A 21,742-nucleotide genomic window follows, 5' to 3' on the forward strand; every position below is an offset into this window, starting at 1 on the left:
GGCCACAAATGTAAGTTTTTAACCAACAGCATAGTAATAATTTTTTTGGAGCTTATGTTGCAATTAAACGTAACAGGAATCACGTGACACAGCGTTTTCGTCTAGTACAAGCCATCATTTAATCATTTCAATATCACTCAATTTCATTTCAACTTACCAATACGAGTCTCGTAGATTGCCGCACGCGTACGACTGCCCAAGAAAGTCAATAAACGTTTTTTAAACTAGAAAAAAATGTTTATTTACAACCTCATAACACAAAGCGGTATGTTAATAAGTGTTATGTTCATATTTTATAACTAAATCACACATAAATTAATAGTGATATGTACAGAAATTGTCGTTCCGATATGCACAGTAGACTTATATTACTTCACACACAGGATGGAAAAAGTCCATGTATGGCACACAAGATCTTATAACATGTGGTGCCAAAACACTTTTTTCTTCTCATTGAGCTGCAGACACTTGCGAGTCAATCAACTTCATGGCATGAAGGATGATATATAAAAGTGGGATTGTAACACAGTGTCTTCGTTAATATATATATATACACGGTAAAGAAAGGAAGAAAACGCTTTTACCTGGTTGAGTATCAAAAATGGAACAACAAACGTAGAGACAGACGTTTTAGCCTTCAGTAATAAGAGCAATAGGAGTGACTAAGCATATTTGACAACACATCATGTACAAGCCATGCTAAGGAATGTGATAATTTTTTCCCTTTCTCTTTTTCCTTTTTTCTGCAGGCACACCACCCTTGCTCAGCAGCAAGAGGGGAAAAAATATTGTGTGTTTGTGACTCTTGAGCACTATATCCCATTTTAATTTCAAGCTCCAACCTAGGACTGCTCCGTGGGAATGTACCTTTCACATGGTGTTGCTGCCGTGAGTACTTATAGAAGGTGATGTAGGACTGAAGAGTGTACCTTCTGTTCAAACAATTCTCAACTCTCATAGATTGATACCCATCACATGCACACGCAGGCATATGCTGCCCACTCACCATTCAAACACACTGACTAACTGAAAATTAGTCATAGTCATCACAGAAGTCACAAGGTCATCACTGCTGCTTCTTTGCCTTCTTCGATAGCCCCTTATACCTGAATGTGACCATAAGGACTGCCAAGACAGCAAACACAAAATGAACTGCCAACACTGCCAATATAGGTTGCACAGTTGGCCACCTGATCCCATAGCCAAATAAGGAAAGCGCGTGGTAGTCATTGACGACCCCACAATCTGCCTTCACTTGAATTCCGTTTTCCTGCAGCACAACGGGGCTCCGAGAACACTCGTACTGAGCATTATAGCCGCCGACAAACTCTATCCTAGAGAGCTGTTCGAGGGTCCAGCGTAAAGGTGATATCCACTGAAGCCAGGACGTCACCAAGGACAGGTCTCCGAGGTGCACGGTGTAACCTGCAGTCACGCTGAAGATAAGCAAAATGATACCCGATACCGTGGCGGCCACATGTCTGGAAGCGAACGTCCAGCCGGCGAAGATCACGATAATGCGGGCAGTTAACAGATAGAGTAGGGTGTATCCGATGTAAGGGCCAAAGTTGTTGACGTGGTCTTGCCGTGGTAGACCCGCCATGGAGTATGCTGGGAAGACGTAGGCAGCGAAGACAGCAGCAGCAGTGGGCAGACTGTACGTCAGCTGGAAGAGAGGATGCAGTGTTTTGGTACATGGGTTTGTAGAGAGTCTGAGCAGGTTTCAAGCACACTTTCATGAAAGTGGCACATGACGGCCTTCATGGATGATATATTCATTGTCACGTAATGCAAAATTATGTGATGTTGAGTGATGGACTGTGATGTTATGTGATGTTGAATTATGGTGTATGACATTGATGTCCACTGATTGGGTATGGTGCTGTCGATTTTCACTGATGGGTTATGATGTTGATGTCAAGAGACAGGTTATGGTGTGATGTCGAATGACAGACGTGAAGAGATATGATGCTGATCTTGAATGATGTTATTATGTGGTTCTGATGTGGTAGGCTGTGGGCAAGGCCTACCATTATGTGATGTTGAATGAGTTTCTAGAATAGTGTCAACCTACAGTTTGAAGTGATAAAGATGCTAGAAAGCAGTAAGACACACCTTTGATATTGCATAAGCTGTTCCAGAGTAGAGCTTTTCATTGATGTCTCGCACAACATACGGCTTTTCTTTCCACACTTAAAAGGAAAATGGGAAATATTATGAAGAAAGCAGTGCAGATGCGTTGAGCAAAAAGAAACTATGGACGCATTTTGTTTGGAACAACTTTGAATTTGATTGAACAAGCCGAACCCGTTTATAACGATACTGACAGGAACGCGAAGTCTGATCGTTATATCAGAGTATCATTATGCACGAACTTTCGCAAAATCGCCGGGCAGGATCACACCCCCAGCCTCCCACACAATTATTTGCATTACAGTTATGAATAAATAAATAAAAAGAACAGTACGAGCATAATGCCTCCGGACATGCAAGCTGGTTGAAAGCACCAATAAGTCTTATTCGCGTGCTGACAGCGCGTGAGGCTCCGAGGCACGTGAGGCTTGAGATCGATGGCCACGTCCACTGCTCTCGCCATCAGCATCGTAGGCAGAACCGTGCTCTCCATCAGAACACACCTCATCTATGGGTAATTCATCGGCACGTGGCGCCACGCAACTGTCTGCCGAGTCATATTTTAGAAGACACCGTGCTTCGCAGCGAGGTTACGCACCGGAGGTGTGTGCCTTACTTCATGAAAACGCTTCCCTGAGCCGCAGATGCATTCGTTGCCCCCACAGCAACTTCATGGCGCATTCCCATTGGCAGAGCTGCGTCAAAGTTTTGCCCCGGGAAGAAGCAAAAACTGTTCTATTGGCAGAGCGGGGTATTGCGTCGTCGGGTGTTCCATTGGTGGAGCAGAGGCAAAAAAATTTGCTCCAAGGAGCAATACTTTGGACTCTATTTTGACCCAGCGATTACCTAAGCGGAACACGATAGAGTAGAGGAGGCATGCGCGCGATAAGTGAGGGCGTTATGTTCGAGCCTTCTTTCCTTTGGTGGTCGTGCGTCTGTTGAACAGTGGAAATAACGGTGCGTCCCACTGTGCGGAATTACATCGTGCGATTCCGAAGCACTTTACTGAACCCCACGTGGCCGAAGCAAACCCGAGAAAGCACGCGCGGGTCACGCGATGTGCACAGAACGCGCATTGTACCTTTGAATGCTAGTGTTCCACTGACAAAACAAACCCGTGCGACCCCGTCGGGAGCATCTAGGGAACCCCACCCAGCGCGGGGCAAAAACTGCCATCAGAAAAAAAACTTCAGGGAGGCTCACGAGTCACGAGCGCCTTCGAAGTGCGCTAAGTCGCCAAGTGCGCCTTCGCGCGCCGTGCAACCAAATCCCCGTCGATTGGGCGCGGCGACCTTCCCCGTGATTCGTCAAGAGCTCCTGCGCAATGGCCAATCGCAATAATCCCCTGAAATTCCGGCCTACCGAGATGGTTATCACGCGTCGCCGCGTGACAGTTGGAGGGCGCCAACTTTTAAAATTACCCATAATGAACGGTATGTTCACTTCAGTTAGTTCAGTGTTCCATCGGGCCCATCCCGATTTAGGCGAGAGAAGTCCCACTTTTGTCCCGCTGAGCAAAGCTCGCTCACGCATGCTTTGCCCATCAAGCTGCCTCGGTAGGAGGGTGATTTCGCTCCGAATCAGGCAGGGTGGTCCGGTCCACCTCTCCGATTGTCTTCTTTGAAACATATATCCTAGGCCTAGTCCATGGGAAGCCTATTGGCAGTAAAAGTACTTGAAAATAATTGGTAGTTATTAGTATCCCGGCACCGACTGTGCTGTCTGAGGTTTTCTCTGGGTTTCCCCCGGCGGACTTTCCAGAGGAATCTCAGCACAGTTCCCCTTGAAGTCGGCCCAGGACGCATACGAACCCCCCCTGTCCCCCATTCCTTCCTGCTGTCCTCTCTCCATCTGTCCACGTCTCTACACCGCTCATAGGCACAGTTGCTTCGCGGCCCTAACACGAAATTTGAATACGGTCGCACTCACTCAGCGCTATACGCAAGCAAGCGCTTTCATGACGTTTGTTACATCCAGGTTTCGTTTACATGGACTTCATTGGGAAACTGACAGGAACCAACAAACTGATCAGAGCTATCGTAATGTAGAAGATCGTAATAAACGGGATCGAAAGAATTTCCCTTTGAAAGGCTAACTGTCAATACGTGTAGTTCGCTGCAAATGCTGTCGCTACAAAATGCATCAGCAGGTACCATATGCATGGATGGTTACGCGGTACACAAATTCCTAACTAGTGTTGAGCAGTGCCCAGTGTTGCTTGACGCATGTTTGGTACCCACCATTTGTAACCATATTGAGCAGGAGTGGCCACAGACAGAAACCGAGCAGGGCATAGTACAGACCAAAGCGGTCCATCACGTGCTCCTGCTCCCGTCCCGCCCGAACGTTCCAGAAGATTGCTCCCAGAAGGACGGACATCAGGGCAGCCAAGAAGACACTTCGGAAGAAGCTCACCACATTGTAAGGGAACATATAGATCATTGCACGACTGGAATGCAAATAAAATACGAGTTAAGCGGGGCTATAGAAGAAAGGCAGATAAAAGACATTCAGGTGTTCACTCACATCCAAAGCGCAAGCATTTGGCCAAAGAAGCCGGCCCTCTGAACATCGGCGGGAGCCATTCCCGGTGGTCCAGGGTCTGAGAGAGCCTCCTGCCTTCGTCGGAAAACTTCGACGAGATTTTCGACCCTCTGGCTTGACTCCAGCATGGCTTCTGCTGATAAGTTGTCTAACGTCACCAAGTCCACTATTAGAAAAAGGACACGTGTTCGTTAAACTACAATATGCCTTAGAGGCGACGCAGACGAAAGACGCAATAAGTACGCACAGTAATAGTCTGATGGGTTCTTGTAGGCTGGACAAGGAAAATCGATGTACGAGAAGTATGGCAGAAGGTCCCTTCGTTTGCCATGGTAGACCATGCGGCCGGTTGAGATTATGGCCACTGGAGAGGTGGGAAAACAAGCGACATTGAAAAATGGAAACTGTAGAAAACTTCCGTAGATTCGACTTTGGTTAATTCGATCGCTCTCAAACGTGTCTGCAAGCACCTATGCGTTTCTATAGACAAAAGCGTTGTTACGCACCTGCTGGGAAGCAGTCTCGGACTATATGCACTACACATGGCTGTGACTTAAAGGTCATGGCCTCGAAATAATATCAGATAGAAAAGCAAGCTGACATCGTATGTGAAAAGAGCGGGAGCACCTATATTTCCATGTTGTAGTTGCGTTAGTACAGCTATGCTGGGCCGCCGCACATGCCTTTCTGACACGTGTTCGCCTGTTGGCGTACTGCTTCCCACCAGTGCGTTAATTCGCTTTTAGGATAATTCGATCTAATATCATGGTCCCATTGGAGCCGAATTAACGGAAGGCTACTGCGTGCTTGAGTACCTCGTGACATCATGGTGAAAATTTCGTAAGTTGGCGGATGAATGGTCGTAATGACAATCCGCCCTCTGGCGGCCCATTGGCGGAGGTAGTCGATGAGGAAGAAACTGTCTAGGATGTCCATGCCGGATATGGGTTCATCCAGGAGAACAATGTCTGAAAATCATGCACTGCTCTCAGTGACCACAAACATACATTTTTCAGCACATCGACAGCTCTCATCTCTTATTAGCGCATTGCCACAGTGTCCTGAGTCAATACCTTACCCGTGTCCAAAAGCAACTGTGACCCGACATTGAGACGTCGCAGCTCCGACTCCGTGAGGTCCCGGATTTGAGTGTGTTTCAGTTGACCCAATCCCAGATCTTCCAGAAGGGCATTTATCTGGAATTATGGTTTACGTGTCAGTCTAACGAAAATGCTGGTCGAAACGTCGTGTACCCTAGCTTTCGTGTCTCGTCCTAGACCTGCTGGTTCTTGCAGCAGAGACGTGAAGAGCAACCACTGGCGGACGCTCATGTCGGGACAGAGTTGGAAGTCCTTTGCCACATACGAAACGCAGTTTTCCAGACGTCCAGGAGGCATAAAGAGTCCATTGAAAAGAAAGTCCCCTCGCAAGCGACTGCCCCACTTGCTGTGGCGATTGGCTAAGATGTCGAGCAGTGCTGTTCCCTCTTGTTCTGTAAGTACGCGTTGTGATTTCTCGCATTAAGGTGGAAACTATTAACCAGTTTCGATGAAGGACCAGTGCACACTCAAATAATGAAATTTATTTTGCTTTTCAATTATAAAAGCACGTCACTCGACGGCACTATATACGTGAGATATAAATCCTATCAGCAAACGTTGTGCAGGCAGGATCTTTGCAAGTTTTGGTTCTTCGAAGAAGTAAGCGACATCTCAGCAACTTCACATCTCAGCAACGCCGCAGGCGTCTTCCCTGAATGCGTCCCTCCAATGGCATCGCACGTTGAAGGCGACTTCGGAGCTCGTGGAGCAACAATGTTGCCCGACCGCGTTTATATATAATAATGAATTTTACATAACACCCTCGTCACACAAAGAAGCAATATTATGCGAGACTGCAATGCAAAACATATAAGACTTAAATGGCATAAAGTGGGCGGTTATGAAACTCACTACAACTTGTTGCCGCGCAAATACTTGTTTAAATATGAGTTTTTTACCCGATGTAGCAATGATGGCGAGGATCTCTCCTCCTCTAACTTCGAAGGACAGTCCCTCCAGGAGGAGCAACTTCGTCCGCGGTCCACCGCACAATCTCTGGCCCAAACTGGATCGATCCAGTTCGAACGTTAGGTCCCGCACCTTGAAGCGGTAAGACATACGTTATCCCCTATAGACCACTCAAGAATGCATTAGAACATACGTGGACATCTTGACACACGCTCACCTGCAAGTGCGGATGTTTGACAATGGAAACATCGGTTTCGCCTCCCGGCAAACTTGAATAGAATGCATCTCTAGGAAACAACATGTTCCTCATATAGTGCTGAGTCGTCGCGCGCGATCCAACAGATATGTGTGATCCTGCCTTAGATCCCTGCACGCTTCTTCTGTCCCCAATCATCCGGGACTCACTCCTGGATCCAGCCCTGGATCCGGCCCTCGATTCGACTTTAGACCCTGCCCTGGATCCTGGTCTTTGTGATGCTGCAGTTGCAGTTGTCGCCGCCATGTGCCTCGGTATATCCCAGCGCCTCTCAGCTATGTCTGCTTCGCTGCTGGCTTTGAGCTTCTTTTTGCGATGGTTCTCGTACGCCTCAATGGCTGACGCCATTCCAGAAGGTTCCATGTCGACCAGTTGACTTCTAAAGTCAGGATCGCTTCTGGCGCGGCGCTGGGCATTGAGGGGCGAGTCGTCGTCGCTGGAGTCGTAGCCACTCGAGTTCTCGCGAGGATTGGGGTGGTGGTGGACGCGTTCGCTGCTTGGGTGTGGCGGTAGGACTCGTGGAAGGCCAAACCTGAATAGAGGAATTTGTAACGAATATTTCTAGCAAGCTTTAAATATCGTCTTTATATCGCCTGCCCAAGGAAACACAGGAAGAAACATACTTGACACAGTTTTTGAAAATTTGTGCGGACATGAGCACTGACAAAACAGTTCAACTACTTGAGACCTGCTGCTCCAGGTCTACAGACAACGTTTGTCAGTCGCATCGGTTTTTTTATATGTTTCCTTGACAGACCAGGAATTTCCAAATCTTGTCTGTTTCCAGTCTTCATTAACGAGCTATCCAATAAAAAACAAGGTGCTGTTCCTAAAATCAAACCCCTACCTGTCTACTTCCATCATACTACGTGATCGCAACAATTTTTACTCTCTAGACACCTGAGAGACTATGACGATCTGCTTGAACACTCACCTGAGGTAGGTATTGACATTTGCTCCCAGCTCTGAGCTCCGTTCCCTCGGACCGTACTTGGGATGGTTAAGGATGGTGTGGACCGTGGACTCCCTCAGTTGAAAGTTCCCGAAAGGGGGCTGAGACTTGTCGGACGTTCCCAAAGCAGAGTCTGTGAAGTCAGAGTTGAGGTTCTGCCTGTAGATGCTCCATGCGTGGAGGTCTTCGCTCGTCTTGTACGCTTTGGCCGCTGGGTCTGACAAGGTGGACGGCGGGACAGAGTACCGGCGTTCTTCCGAGTTGACCTCCCACATGCTGCTAGCTCTGGAGGAAGCCCTCGAGGATGAAGGCTTGCGTGGGGTCCTCGACCCTACGCTGGAGCTGCGCGCTCGGCTGGGACACGCCTGCAAACAGATAGTGAGTATATAAGCCTTTCAGGAGGTCAACGAAAGCGTAAGAAAACAGGATAAAGTGTCCATACGAGTATATACGGCGTTTCATTATTAATTACTGCAAAAATATCTACTTGTCCGAAAAAGATGCGATCAACGGCATTTACCTCCTGGGAACTTTTGCCACGACTTGCGTCAGTTTTAATTAGGTTTTTGTCGCTGGAATTTAATTTTCAGAGTTGAAGTCAAAATTTTGCCTCGTGAAGGCACCAATTTATTGCCAGAAAGAGACAGCTCATTTAGGAAATAACCCAACCCATTCAAAGACACGTTCCCTGTTCCACTGGCAACAGCTGGAAAAAAAAAATCGAAAATCGTCGTTCTTGGACGCGCAAAGTGCCGGCCACCCTCATTTCGCAGTCATGAAGCGTTGTGAGAGGGAGACTTGCCCCACCCCTTCAACTCCCCTCTCAGTGTCACACCAGCCGGTGCCGCTGATAATACTACCACGGTCCATTGATACTCAGTATCAAAGGACCGTGATACTACACTCTAAAAACAGAGGGGGGGGGGGGGGTTAATGGCAGGATCGGCTCGCCCTTGTTGGCCACACAGAAGTCGGCGTCGCCACGGCTATAGCAAAAAAAAAAAAGTGAGAAATACGGATGGAGGATGAAGGGTGCAAATGCGTAGAGGGTGCGTGAGTTCGTCGCGGAGTGCAAAGTGTTAGAGGGTTCGTTGAGCAAGGCCCGCCTCCTGCAGAGAGAGAATAAGGGTTATCGCTAACGTTCGGCATGGGAACCACCGGGGTAGAGGATATCCGCTAGCGTGCTAGAGCTGGAGTGAAGGAGATGGGCTTCATGCATGCATGTCTCGCAGGATGTGCTCGATTGTCTTATACAGGGAACGTGTCTTTGAATGAGTTGGGGCATTTCCTAAATGTGATGTCTGTTTCTGAAAAAAAAAAGAAAAAAAAACATCTTCACTTCACAAAAATTTGAGTTCAATTCTGAAAATTAAACTCCCCGCGCGCAACAAAAGCTAATTAAAACCGACGCGAGTCGCGGCAAAAGTTCCCATAAGATAAATACCGTTGACCGCATCTTTTTCGGAAAAGTGTTTTTTTTTTCTTTTTTTTACAGGAATTAATAAGACGTTAGGTGAAACCCCTTATATAATAACAGCTCAACAACAGTGAACAGCTGCATGCACGAAGGTTGGAATGATGTACCCCATTTCGCTGCCAGAATTCCGATCACGCTGTGATGCTTACTGTACTGGTTAAACATTCTCTGTGTTTCTGAATTCTGCTAGTTAATTTGGTACGCAAATATAAAGACCATGCGGTTGTTCACGGGCAACGTCGTAATGTCACTTTCAGCGTTGACAAACAGCTCGAACGAACACCTCGTTAAGGCCACTTTCGTTCCTCCCACAAAATAAGAGGACCTGAACGAAACCACCGTCACTCCAGCAACAATGAATAATATATCCCCGCAGGACACACACAAAAAAACTAAACCCACAACAAACACACGGGAGATGTGGTAACTTCGGAATTCGCCCGTCCCCGGCTCAGCTGTCGCGGTGTTTTGACGAAATAAAGCGAACCCTTTAATTAACGCCTTCTGTACGGAAGAGTGCTTTGATAGACAGACCCATAATTAAAGCCCATACAAGGGCGTCATTTTCAAGATAAGAGTATCCTCATCATTTAGAGAAGGATAGTTCCAAGGACTTTGCATTAGCATTGTGAAGCAGCTGTGGTTAATATGATACTATAGGAAGTAAAAAGTTACATCCGAGGTATGCGCGATATTTTAGTCTCAATGGTCGGGGGGGTCGGAAATTTGAAATTCCGTAAGGGATGTGTGACTATCGTATACCTGCTGGCTACCGAGATGTTTTACTTTTTTGGGTCCCCCTCCCCGATTTTTTTTTTATTTTTATGGGGGGAGAGTGTTAAGCGGTGTGTTGAGAAAATCCTTGGGTTCGACCCTATGTCCCGAAAAGAAGCAAGATACACGGAAACCCTCGTTAGAACGAAGTCGCCATTTTTTTTTAAATTACCGTTGTATTCACAGTTTCGTCGTGTCCCGCATGAAACGGCGTGTTGAACCGCGGATTATTCGCAGTGCGTATACAGTGAACCCTCGTTATTATGACCATGGTCATAATAACGAGGTAATATGACCACGGTCGTTCCAGAAAATTCTGGTCATAATGCGGAATTGTCATATTAACCGGTGGGGGGGGGGGGGAGTTGCAGAGGTTTCACTGCATTGTTCCCCAGCAGTATGGCCGTAAAGCGCTTATGTCAGATTATCGGGGGTCATATTAACGAGGGTTCACTACACCCAGTCGACTCCGCATTGTATAACGAAGAGCGCGATCCGGCGTAAGCGCGTATGGCAGCGATTCCGAGGCACCCAAAGCGGGTGCATGAGTTCTCGCGTGGGTGAAAAATATCGCCAACCCCGTGGACCAGCATTGACTGCAAAAGCTGAGACTTTCAAGACGAATGTCGGCACATGCAGTGCCCCGTGAAGTCGGCCCAGGACGCACCACCCACTCCTTCCTGCTGTCCTCTCTCCATCTGCCCACGTCCGTACGCCACTCATGGCCACAGTCGCTTCGCGGCGCTAACACGGAATAAGAAAAAAATGCTAGTTACAGTATCTAGTTACTTTTCTATACAAAAGTAACTTGTAACTGTAACTATAGTTCCCACTTTCGGACAGAGTAACTGTATATAACGTAATCGAAGTAATTAAGTTATACTCAGGTATGGCAACGTTTTCCGTTTCGTTTTGTCGAGGCTCCCATCCAGGAATTCAACGGTGACACGCAGCCACGGTGGCCTTATAACGGTGTGCTTGGAAACGCTTAAGAGTTACATTTATTCCGCTAAAATGTAACTGTAAAGTAACTAAAGTGTAAAGTAACTAAGTTACTTTAAAGTCTTAACTGTACCTGTAACTAGTTCCATTTCAAAAAAAGAGTAACTGTAACTCGGTTACTATTTTTACAGGTTTACTGTACTAATTGTAACTTACCTACTTTTTGAGAGTAACTTACCTATACGACTGGTAAAAATATCGCCGAGGTTTATTTGCTCGAATTTGCGTGAGCGCGCTTTCGTAGCTTCTTTCACTGAAATTCAGGCAACTCGGGAATGGAATCGAATTTCTTGTCTCTATGTGTTCTTTGTGGTCCTTTGTTGGAGCTCGTAACTAAAGTTTTAACGAACAGTATTTACAGCGTATTTACCGCCGATCACAGAAAACGACGTGTTTAACCAACTTCTATAGTGCCTGCCACCGAGTTAATGCCGCCACCGACCATACTGGAGGAGGAGGAGGAGGAGTGTCGTTGGGAGGAACCCGAGAGGTCTGCCTGCCTGTTTAGGCGGCATGTTTCTCGGGAAGGGAAAGGTGGTGGAGAGGAGGAGAGGAAAGGGTGAAGTGGATAGCTGCGTCCATGGGCCGACTTCAGGGGAACTGTGCCGGCATACGCCTATTACACATCTGAGGGAAATCCAGGAAAAACCCCAGACGGCACAGCCGGCCCGCGGATTCGAACCGCGGACCTCCCAGTCTCCAAGCGCACGCGTTACCGCTGCGCCACCGGAGCTGGTACCGACCATACTCGAACTCGCAACCTCGGAATTAGTAGCTGGAGATGTTAAGCAGCGGATCCACAAAAGTAAAAAAGTCCATCTCCCTCGCCCTCGTGATGAGGGCTACAATCCCCCCTTTTTTTTTCAATCATCATCATCATCATCCATCTCCCTCCCTCCCCTCGAACTCGAACTCGCAACCTCGGAATTAGTAGCTAGACATGTTAAGCAGCGGATCCACAAAAGTCCAAAATTCCATCTCCCTCGCCCTCGTGATGAGGGCTACAATCCCCCCTCTTTTTTTTTTCATTCAATCATCATCATCATCATCCATCTCCCTCCCTCCCCCCCTTCCACCTAAATTCCGTTGCGCAACACAAAAGCGGCGCCTAAGAACTTTCTGACATCCAAGCCAACTAAGTAACTGAACGTATAGAGCCCCGTCATTTCATAACTAGAAATCGTTCTCTACAGGGTCTTACACTAAGCGACAGCGTGTCATTTATATTAGAACGCCGGTCCTTTTGACACGGTTCTAATTGGCCAGCGCCGATGGTATGCCTATAAGTGACGCTGTCGCAAAGATATCAAGGATCGGCGAAGGTCGGCAGGGATAAAGTGACGAGGTGACAAAGCCTTGTTGTCGGATGAGTGGATGCTTTAATTGCTGGGTTGACGGCTTTTCGCGACGGGGCCGTGCATGCACTGGAGGCTAGTATGAAGGAGTCGAGGTGAAAAGGTGTCGAAGCCTTCTCCGCCACCAGTGAGGTCACGTGAACCAATAGGAATCAACGAAAAATCCGGGAATGTGCGAGTGCGTCGCCAACTATATAAGCCACGTAGACAGACAATTGTTTTCCCTGGAAGTATAATGTATACAGGGTGCGTATAGATAAACCTAACCGGCATTTGCATACGTAATTCGTTGTGTACTTACCTGAGGAACTTCCGGCGGCGCACGATGGCGTATTTATGCGTGCGAAAGCTACACACACACACAAAAGAAAAAGATCCTGGAAGTCATACGCAGCGTAAAAAAATAAATAAATAAAAATAATAATAATAATCAGTGCGCGAAGACGTGGCTTCTATGCATTATAATGGGGTGACATGGCGGTCTCAGGTGAGTTGCGCGCAGGTACCGCTAGGGGAGCTATCATTATAGGCAGGCATCATTAGGGCAGGTATCACATATCTGTAATGTGCAATGTGTTATTCGAGACGTGCCTGTAATTTAGATATGAGCCATCTATCCACCAAGATACGTTCTGTGACCTACGTGTGTATTACGCAAGTTGTGAGTATATTCTCCATTTTCAGGGTGTCTGTCGTTTTCGGCGTTTTGTATAACTTTTTTAGCGTGCGCCGACACCAAGGCCCTCGAGGCTGTTCTTGGATACGTAACAAAAAGCGTTATTATTACTATCATTGTTGTTACACGTACAGATCATTGCGCTGAACACACACACACACACACAAAAAAAAACAGCTAGGTAGCTTAGGATGTGCGAGAACCTGCTATGAAGCAACCATTACCCCTTCAGGCAACAACCCACAGACACCAATTTCGTGAAAGAACTGATGTTCTGAGGCTGGAACAACATAGAAGGTACAAATACATACAAAGCCTAATCCAGAAGATGTGGTTTCGACTCCTACAGCTGGCTAACCTTTTCAGTGACTTTCATCTTTCATCGTTTTTCCGTTCTGTTTGTTTGTTTTGGTTTTGTTTGTTTCGCTTTTTGTTTGTTTACCTTTCGTTTGTCTTCCTTTTGTTTGTTTTTCTTTGTCTTTGTCTTTCCCTTCCTTTTTTTCCTTTCTTTTCTTTCCTGGGAATAGCAAGCCGCCGTAGAGGTGGCTAACCTTTCCCTACTATTTTTTTATATAATAAACATATCCCCCCCCCCCCCAGACACCAAGACAGAGAGAGAGAAAAAGCAATCATCATTGCGGGAGCAACACACACATATATGACTCCCAACGAAACGCCCGCCAAATACAGCTAAAAAAAAAAAAAAACTACAGGAAGGGAGCCCTCCGACAACAACCCCGTTGCACTTCCTCGAGCACGCCTCCTAACTCCGAAACGTCATATTCCTACTTTTTTTTTGTCGACCCGAAGGCATCTCTCTTCATTCTTTTACCTGAGTCATGAAATGTCACGGCATGACCTAGGTTGCATAGCTGGGTTGTCAATCCGAAAAGAAACGTCCAACATCTTGGTATGTATGTTATCAGGAGCCGAGTCCTTTTATAAGTACCGAGAGGTTGGGTCAGATTGAGCGGCGTGCACTTCGAATTATATCTGCCGACAGGTGGCATCAAAGAGGAAGATACATTTTGCGTGCGGTTGATGCGTTCTGACGTTCCGTTGCGTGGAGCGACGGGCTTTTTTCTTTAAAGCACGTTGATTCGCTCGTGCCGTGAGATTTTTTTGCGGCCTTTTGTTGTTTGTTGGTGTGGCATCGAGGAGGAAAAAGTCTGGCCGAAAAACGTTGATGTATATTTGTACTTTTTATACCTTTCGGGCCAATGAACGGAATACAGATGAACGGTTCTCAGCGGCAATGATGGATGTGCGATGATGAACAGGAGGTGTGCAGAACAACCTAAGTGGCATTTTCACACGTAACTCGTTGCCTGCCCACCGGACGAACTTCCGGTTGCGCACGACGACGCTCGTTACACCTCTCGAAAATTCGTGGAAATTAAACTCAGTGCAACAAAATAAATATCGCGATGAAAACTTGGGCTTTCGTGCATTAAACTAGACAACATGGCGGTCTCAGGAGAGGTGCGTGCAGGTACCGTCAGGGGCGCTACCGGTGCCGGGGGGGGGGGGGGGGTAATAAGAGATTTGGCACGCCCTTGTTGGTCACACAGAAGTGGACATCGTCACGACTATAGCAAAAGACGAAAAAGAAAATCCTAAAAAAAAGTAAAGGCTCTGAGGACACGAAACGCTGTCCGGATGCGAATTGCTGTTACGCACCGGTAGCATCTATGCGTTCAAAAAAATTTAATTTAAAAGAAATATATATGTTAATAAAAGAATGATATCATTTATTTCAAACATTAATTTTAATTTTATTTTACTTCTTTTACTTCGATTGTTTATAATATTTCAATGAAAACCGATTTCTTAATTCTTTTTTTCCCAGTCAACATCAATATAAAGCTTTTTTTCTTTTTTTTTCATGGTGGTATATATCTGCGCTGGCACACTACTCAACGGAGACCACAGTGTTGACATTGGCATAGCGTATTCTGATGCACGGAAGCCCAAGCTTGCGTCGCTATGGTTATTTCGTTACGCTTGAGTTTTAGTTTCCGCAATTTTTCTACACCTTTAGCTCGCATATAAATGAATTGTCGGGCGCCACCGGAAGTTCGCACGGTATGTAGGCAACTCAGGGTGCAAATGCAGCCTGGATTTTTCTGCACACACCCTGCACTCTTTCGTGTTCGATAAAAAGAAAGAAAGAAAATTTGCGCGCGAGAGAGGGAGATATTGCGAGGAGAGAGTGAGAGAAAAAGAAAAGCGCTAGAAGGAACGCAGGCATCGTCTTCACAATGCATGCATTCAGAGCATGCAAGTAACATTTAAGCACATAGCAAAAAATGGCACTGCACGAGTAACTTAATTACAGATACATTTCGCAGATACTTTGACCTAAAGTGTTACAAGTTACTCTCCAAGAAATGCAACGGGATACTGTAGCTATTTACTGAAAAAAAAGAAAGGAAGAAAATCAACGAATCACAGTAACCAGTTTCTTGTAACTCAGTTACCACGCAAGATTCCATCAAACTCGCGCAATTTTTTATCAAGGTTGAGGCTACAGCACAATTTACGGAGTGTTTTTTTTATTCAACGCCGATTTAAAAAAATAAAAACATGTTTTTATTTAAAAAATATGCGTCGAATAAAAAAAACACCCTGTATAAGAAACAGCGACTGCTACACAATTTTCAGGAATGTACAACTCGCCTGTGAGTCAACATAAGCCGCCCTGTACTAAGCAAAAAAAAAAAAACAATCAAACGCTGAGATGTATGCCCTCTCAACACACAGAAAAATGCCTCGCATTCCTTAATTCGAGTAAAGCGCCCTCTCACAAAAGTTCTCGCTTTACTATCTTCCATTTCTGAACAGTCGCGTCGTCGTATAACTCTCCATAACCGTCACCCCGCACAAACTACAACGAGAAAGCGTTAGCATCACTGACAAATAGCTCCACACAAAACTACGCAGCGAATTTGGACACACCACAAACCTTCGCGTGAGACGACGATATTTTGTAGGAAACGTATAGCACAACGAAAGGGGCCACGCGGTTGAAAAGGATTAAATTATTGCCCGGCCACACTCTGTAGCCGTTCGAGAAGACAGAGGATGACCCCGCGGAGAGCAATGCAATCGAGCAGTACAAACAAAGCGTAATAAATGGCAATGCACAACGCGCTGCGTTAGTTGCCCCAGACCTATACAAGTGTTGCCAGTATAATTTAGTTAAAAGGTCGTCGTCCAATTAAAAGGGAGATTTGAAATAAAGAATATATGCGGTCGGTATTAATCAAAGAGGTCATTCAACTGACTGAGGAGCAAAGAAAAAGCAAGGAGAAAAAAGAAAAAGGAAGGCTTAATGAGTTTGAAAGTTGGGAAATTTTATGTTACAAACTGACGCAATTTGAAGCAACGCGGGCTGTAATCAGATTGTGGGAGCTGTGCCAGGAAACATGCCTCGTACATGGACCATGTGTGTGCGGTGAAACAAATAATTCGGGAGTTAAAAGCGCCGTCGACGCGCATTCGAAATGCACAGAAGAGGACATGAGGGGATTGTGTGACTTCGATGCTAGCGAGCAGAATATTCCGTATGCACTAATACAAGATATGGTGACAGTGCTTTTTTTTTTTTTTTGTCACAAATGCTCACAATGGGGGAGAAGTGCAGGTCTGCCCAATTACCATTTACTAGGTTAGACATAGAAGAACGTGAAGAAAAAACAATGTACAAGTTTCCGGCGATGCAGAATCAAAAATAACACAGACGGTTAAGAGCATCAACTGTTTACTATGTACATAAAAAACAAGACGTTCGTGCAGTAGGCTGCACTTCTTCAGGTTAGGTGAAGAAGTGGTGAAGAAGAACCTGAAGAAGTGCAGCCTACTGCACGAAAGTCTTGTTTTTTTATGTACATAGTAAACAGTTGATGCTCTTAACCGTCTTTGTTATTTTTGATTAGACATAGAATATAGACACAGATTCACGCGCCGTATCTGTCGGAACTATTATATTAGGCATAACTTCGAGAACGATATAGCCCGTGATGGAGGAGATAACGGTACCGACGCGGGAATCAGTCTCCCTCTCCCTCTTTATTCTTTCTTTTCTTTTTTTTTTTTTTTTGTAATCTAAGCAAGGTTATGAGCCGATGGTCTGTGGAGGCTATTAGCGCTGCTGGACGATATTGCGCAGCACCATTACGCCTGATGAATCTATGACTGCGAGCATAAATCAAGGGGGCTCCATTTCTGACACCGTTGCATTCGTACTATGGTTATCTTATCTACTCCCAATTATTTCCTCACCTCTTTTTCACACACAAACACTCTCTCTCTCTTACACACACACACATTTTGATGAAACAACGTCGATTTTTCGATATCCTACACTCTTAAAAATGAACTTCACCGCATAGCACGCTCCTAGCCAACCATTATCTCGAATGATATCGTTATCTGCCCTGATTTGTCGAAAACAGGAGGCGTACGCCTTTTTTGTGACAATTATGAACAGCATAAGTGTCACAGAAAAGGCGTACGCCCCCCGTTTTGAACAAATAAGGGCAGATAACGATATCATTCGAGATTATGGTTGGCTAGGGGCGTGCTATGAGGTGAAGTTCATTTTTAAGAGTGTAGAATAAGGCCTCCTGCGATTATGGAACATCGTCGCGGTCCGAATTTCACATACCGTTGCCGAGAAAAGTCGTCGTCCACGTGAAGCTGGGGGATGATGCAATTTAAGGCAGTATAGTTTCGGTACACACTTCTACTAAACATTCTTTCACCGTAACAAACGACCCTCTCGTTCTTCAAATCGAAATCTCTCTGCCATCTGCCGCAACAACCGTGAAGGCGTGTCCATATACATCTCTGACCTTAAGAAGTCTTCGACCTTCCTGGCATCGTTAATGCCGTACGACACATATACGCGACCCTAAACTATATAGAAACGTGCGTATAGCAAAACTCAATCACGCATAACAATACCCCGTAGGACGCATAAAAAAAAAAGAGGACAAAGCATCGTAAACACTTTTACGACATTTACCGCAACATGGCTGCGAGCCGTCAGATATATACGCGCCGAGGTCTATACCGCAATCGGTAGCAGCGCCAAGTTTTCGCGGTAAATCGTCCGTTTATGACCTTTTCGTGCCATGAAAGTCGTATATGAACAGTGTGAGGCACGGCGGATAGCCTTTGGATGGGTGCGCCGAAAGATTATGAGCCGCAGAAAACCATTTGACGCTGTGTATCGACGTTCACGTAAATTATGTATCGCGAGATGAGTATCTTTGCGTGTGCGGGAGGTCACGCTTAATTACGCTTTGTGTTGGCGCGCGGTGGAACGTTGGTTGCTTCGTTGTTAGTATAATGGTATATACGGCTGTGCGCTAAGCTCTTTTACTTCGTTTTTTGATATTTTTGGCGAATGTCTATAATCCTATACTTTATGGGAGCCCATTTCCTATATGTCACTACGAATTTTTTTTCCGCTGCCCCGTGAGATTCGTAGCATCGCGACTCTACTGTATCTTATCGCGGCGAAAATCGCCGCGTGGTTACGCGCACCTGACAGCGTCCAACATCGTTATACGAGTACTCGGAACCGCGGTCTCCATCGCTATACGCGGGTCGTTTTCCCATAGAACCAATGTATATTTTGACGGTAAAATCAGGAACCATCGTTTTACCAGGGATATCGTTATACGCGATATCGCTATCCGCGGGTGTTACTGTATATTGTTTCATGTGTACACATAGGCATAAGATACTTTCAGCAGTTCTACAACAAGTTCTACAACTGTACTGTCCCCACTTCTTCCAGGTGTCCTATATCTCCGTCGCTGCAAGTCTACATCTCTTACAGCGACACTCTTAAAAATGAACTTCACCTCATAGCACGCTCCTAGCCAACCATTATCTCGAATGATATCGTCATCTACCCTGATTTGTTGAAAACTGGGGCGTACGCCATTTCTGTGACACTTATGTTGTTCATAATTGTCACAGAAAAGGCGTACGCCCCGTGATTTCAACAAATCAGGGCAGATAACGATATCATTCGAGATAATGGTTGGCTAGGAGCGTGCTATGCGGTGAAGTTCATTTTTAAGAGTGCACAGTTGCTTCGGGGTTCTGATACCAAATACACGAAGAAAAAGGTGGTGGTGATGGTTGCCGTAGTGGACCGGGGCCACGCTCTGGCGGGCAACGTCACGATCAGGGTTGCGGAGTTGCCATTCCGGAGTTGGAATGAATCCGGAATCATTCCAGATTTTATCAGAGCCCGGAATGAAATTGGAATGGAGTTGCGAAAACTGTCCTATAAAATAGGAATGGAATTTGACATTTCGTCGCAGGAATGGAATCGGATTTGGAATGGTCTGGGTGCCCCGGTGGTATAGTTTTGGTTTCAACCCGCTGGTTTCTGCCCTCGTGCCATTTGCGCACATGCACACGGTCAAGAGCAAAATAACATTGTCTTCGTGCTTTTTCCGTGCTGGGTAACGTCAATTCTCCTCTAGCACTGCTGGGCTAGCCAGTACGGTTACCGGCCAAGCCATTCCAGGAGTGGGAATTGGCCATACCTTCTCATTCCGAGGAATTGAAAGGAATGTAATTATCGCGAATCTCCATTCCTCGGAATGGAGTTGGCACGGAATGGGTGATCCCATTCCGCAACCCTGGTCACTACTACAGTGAACCCTCGTTAATATGACCCCCCGATAATCTGACATACGCCCTTTACGACCATGCTTCTGGGGAACAATGCAGTGAAACCCCTGCAAATCCTCCCCGTTAATATGACAGTTCCGCATTATGACCAAAATTTTCGGGAACGACCATGGTCATAATAACGAGGGTTCACTGTATATCGCAAGGGGAATCGTGCGCCCTGGGCCAACTTCACAAGGAACTGTACCGACGTTTGTCCTAGTGGGTCTGAGGAAAACCCAGGGAAAACACCCAGACAGCACACAGCCGGCGACCGGATTCGAACCCGGGTCACCTCCAAAACAAAGAAAAAGAATAAGCGGCCGGTATTGTCGTGCCCGAATTGCATTCTTTCATGGTGCACGCGCGGCGACAGATGATAAACACGTTAGTCTTACGCGACTATCACAATTTATCAGAAAACACAGTACAAAGAAATAAAGAAAAGGGAGAAGGGAAATATATTTTGTTTTCGTATAAGGAAGGACGGTTAGTAAATAAACAAACAGCGCGATTACGTATTCAAAGTAGGTCAGCCTTTCGCGCAGCCCCTCAGCTTTTCCCTTTCCCCTCGTGCACGTAGAACGGTCTCACTGGACCGCTCTCAAATAAGATACCACAACAACTGCACTCTAAAAACAGACATATTCAGACAAACATTTCAGACATATGTCGGCACAGTTCCCTTAGAAGTCGGCCCAGGATGCACATTCCCCCAGGGCGTGAGTCGTGACGTTGCCCACATACGTGAGGCCGACAACGGCAAGCCCTATCGCCACCACCACCACCACCTAAAAACAGAACTTCACCGTATAGCACGAAGTGCGCCAACCATCGCCACGAATGATAGGATTATCGCTTCTGATTCGAAGGGAGAGGGGGGGGGGGGGGGCGTACGCCTTTTTGTGGCAATTTGGATATACGAAAATTGCCACAAAACGGCGTACGCCCCCCTCGATCTTCGAATCACAAGCGATAACCCTATCATTCATGGCAATGGTTGGCGTACAGCGTGCTATGCGGTGAAATACTGTTTTGCGCGTGAGTATGCGCGTGAGGTGCACGTTGCATCATCTTTTTCACCATACACTCTTAAAACTGAACTTCACTGCATAGCACGCTCCTAGCCAACCATCATCTGGAATGATATCGTTATCTGCCCCGATTTATTGAAAACGGGAGGCGTACGCCTTTTCTGTGACAATTATGAACAGCATAAGTGTCACAAAAAAGGCGTACGCCTCCCGTTTTCAACAAACCGGGTCTGATAACGATATCATTCCAGATTATGGTTGGCTAGGAGCGTGCTATGCAGTGAAGTTCAGTTTTAAGAGTGTAGTGTTGTGGCCCATCTGCGAATACCCCCTTATTGCTGCTTTCTGAGTGGATAGACTCTTTGTCACGTGCTTTCTCCAACCTTTTCTTTCTCTCATTCGCAGAGACGTCCTGTCGTAGCGTAATGACTAATGAGTGAGAAAAAGGGGGGAACGAACGTTGCCACTTCGAAATACAATCCTCCTCCCCTCAAGAAAGTGACATCGCGGGACTTGCGAAGCAGGAGATAATCGCTCATCCTCTCCCCTCGAAATCATAAAGTGAGAGAGAGCGATGGAAAACAAAAGTGAATGATGGCATTGCGTTTTCTGCGTCCCTCGTCGCTCCATTGATCTTGCGTAACCTCGAGCGGGTGCAATCCGAACGCTCAATCAAAGTGCTCGATCGTTCAATGCGCGGTAATGGTCATCGTCATCTTCGAAAATGGCGGCCGATTGAGGCTAAATGCAGGGAATAATGACCATGAACCAGCTTTGAGAGAGAGAGGCTTTGCACCGCGTTCTTGGCTGCACGATTAGGGGCCGCTCCAT

At 46.3% G+C, this 21,742-nt stretch overlaps 1 protein-coding gene across 4 annotated transcripts in view; it reads right to left on the reverse strand.

The window, feature by feature from the left end:
- Positions 1-221: 221 nt before the first annotated feature.
- The window catches only part of LOC135390633 (ATP-binding cassette sub-family G member 8-like), an 85,052-nt gene continuing 63,531 nt past the window's right edge, over positions 222-21,742 (reverse strand). For all 4 annotated transcript variants that reach the window (XM_064620405.1, XM_064620404.1, XM_064620408.1 and 1 more), the window contains 11 exons: positions 7,877-8,259; positions 6,904-7,474; positions 6,677-6,818; positions 5,931-6,169; positions 5,756-5,873; positions 5,493-5,645; positions 4,925-5,041; positions 4,660-4,843; positions 4,374-4,582; positions 2,116-2,192; positions 222-1,666 (listed from right to left, as the gene is read on the reverse strand). In XM_064620405.1, coding sequence (XP_064476475.1) covers positions 1,067-1,666; positions 2,116-2,192; positions 4,374-4,582; positions 4,660-4,843; positions 4,925-5,041; positions 5,493-5,645; positions 5,756-5,873; positions 5,931-6,169; positions 6,677-6,818; positions 6,904-7,474; positions 7,877-8,259 — 2,793 coding nt within the window. In that variant the 3' untranslated portion in view covers positions 222-1,066. The remainder of the gene's footprint in view (positions 1,667-2,115; positions 2,193-4,373; positions 4,583-4,659; positions 4,844-4,924; positions 5,042-5,492; positions 5,646-5,755; positions 5,874-5,930; positions 6,170-6,676; positions 6,819-6,903; positions 7,475-7,876; positions 8,260-21,742) is intronic.

The sequence above is a fragment of the Ornithodoros turicata genome, chromosome 4 (assembly GCF_037126465.1).
Source record: "Ornithodoros turicata isolate Travis chromosome 4, ASM3712646v1, whole genome shotgun sequence".
NCBI classification, from domain to species: Eukaryota; Metazoa; Arthropoda; class Arachnida; order Ixodida; family Argasidae; genus Ornithodoros; species Ornithodoros turicata.